The sequence below is a fragment of the Acanthisitta chloris genome, unplaced genomic scaffold (genome assembly GCF_000695815.1).
Source record: "Acanthisitta chloris isolate BGI_N310 unplaced genomic scaffold, ASM69581v1 scaffold11717, whole genome shotgun sequence".
NCBI classification, from domain to species: Eukaryota; Metazoa; Chordata; class Aves; order Passeriformes; family Acanthisittidae; genus Acanthisitta; species Acanthisitta chloris.
In genome coordinates, this window is record NW_008683232.1 from 4,936 (window position 1) to 6,178 (window position 1,243).

Sequence of the window (1,243 nt, forward strand, 5' to 3'; positions counted from 1 at the left end):
ACATGTCCCTTTGATTTCAATCTTGGCCTTAAGTGTCTGGCTTAGTGATGGCAGAGCTTGGCACAGGTCAGAGGCACATGGCACACAGTGAAGATAACAGCCCATGATACCTGAATTAGCCAGTGGCTGCTGGGATCAGAGATACTATTTCTGTTACAAACTGGCTGTTTCGTTATCCTGCTCTATTGACCAGGCCCTTGACAAGCCAACTAGGAAAGAATTCTGTGATCCACCAAGAGTTGCCCACACCTCTTGGGAGATCAGCTGGAAGAGGAGCAAGATTCTTACCAAACCTTAAAAGTACTGATTTTTATTTAGGGCTGTCAATTTCCTATGGTGTATTCTGTTTCATTCTGCTTAGAAAAACTGGAAGATCTGTATGAAATCAGCATTTAAAAAACCCTAAGTATCCAAATTTTTTCACAAAATCCAAACTCAGCCTCTGTTTAACCTCAGGAGCCAGGAGCTGTCTCTGCTCAGCCAAAGGCACTACCTCAGATGGATTTGTTCAGAACTTACAGGCCTGAAGTTGCCATGAAAATGAGGCAATGCACCTCAGCCCCTGTAACCACCACGATTTACCTTTTATGCATCTTTAAGCAGGATGATATTTAGTTTGTTATGAGAAAATTAGCTGCTGTACAAAATGACTTCTTGCATTATGAATCAGTAATAATTTCTCTTGTACTCTGCTTCCCTCAGGACCAATGAGAAGCAGAGAATGCAGGAATATTTGCAAGAGATGCAAGAAATGGAAGAAAGGGTAAAACAGAGGCCATTGCTTCTTGAAAGAGTCACTCAGGTTGCTTTGCTTCTGTATTCCTATTTATTCTTAACTTCAGATACTGAATAAGACATTGGTAGTCAAAGATACTTAGAAGATATTTGGAAAACAGTTTTCAGGAGTATTTAGCCATTTCAGTCTCTGTTGTGTCATCTCCATATAAATATAACTAATTTTTGTGCTGAAGCATTCATGGCTTGCACAGGGAGCTGAGGTGGCTGTTGTAAATGGGTTGTCCAATTTGGTTACAACACAAGTAACTCTATATACAGCCAAAAATTGCTAGTGCAGAAAAGGAAAATCTGGTATAAAATTTTCAAGTATTGCTTTGCCATTATTATGTGCAGTGACTAATCATTCCACCTGTCAGCTGCAATTAATGAAACAAAGGATTAATATAAATTAAAGTATCAGACATCAGGCATTTAGTGCATTAGATAACACATAACCATTGTGGTT

The 1,243-nt window shown here is 39.2% G+C and overlaps 1 protein-coding gene across 1 annotated transcript in view; it reads left to right on the top strand.

Annotated features, from left to right (window-relative positions):
* The window catches only part of FAM161A (family with sequence similarity 161, member A), a gene marked incomplete at its 5' end in the record, with an annotated part of 6,345 nt that overhangs the window by 3,841 nt on the left and 1,261 nt on the right, over positions 1–1,243 (top strand). The window contains one exon of the mRNA XM_009078850.1: positions 703–809. Within this exon, the coding sequence (XP_009077098.1) occupies positions 703–809 (107 nt within the window). The remainder of the gene's footprint in view (positions 1–702; positions 810–1,243) is intronic.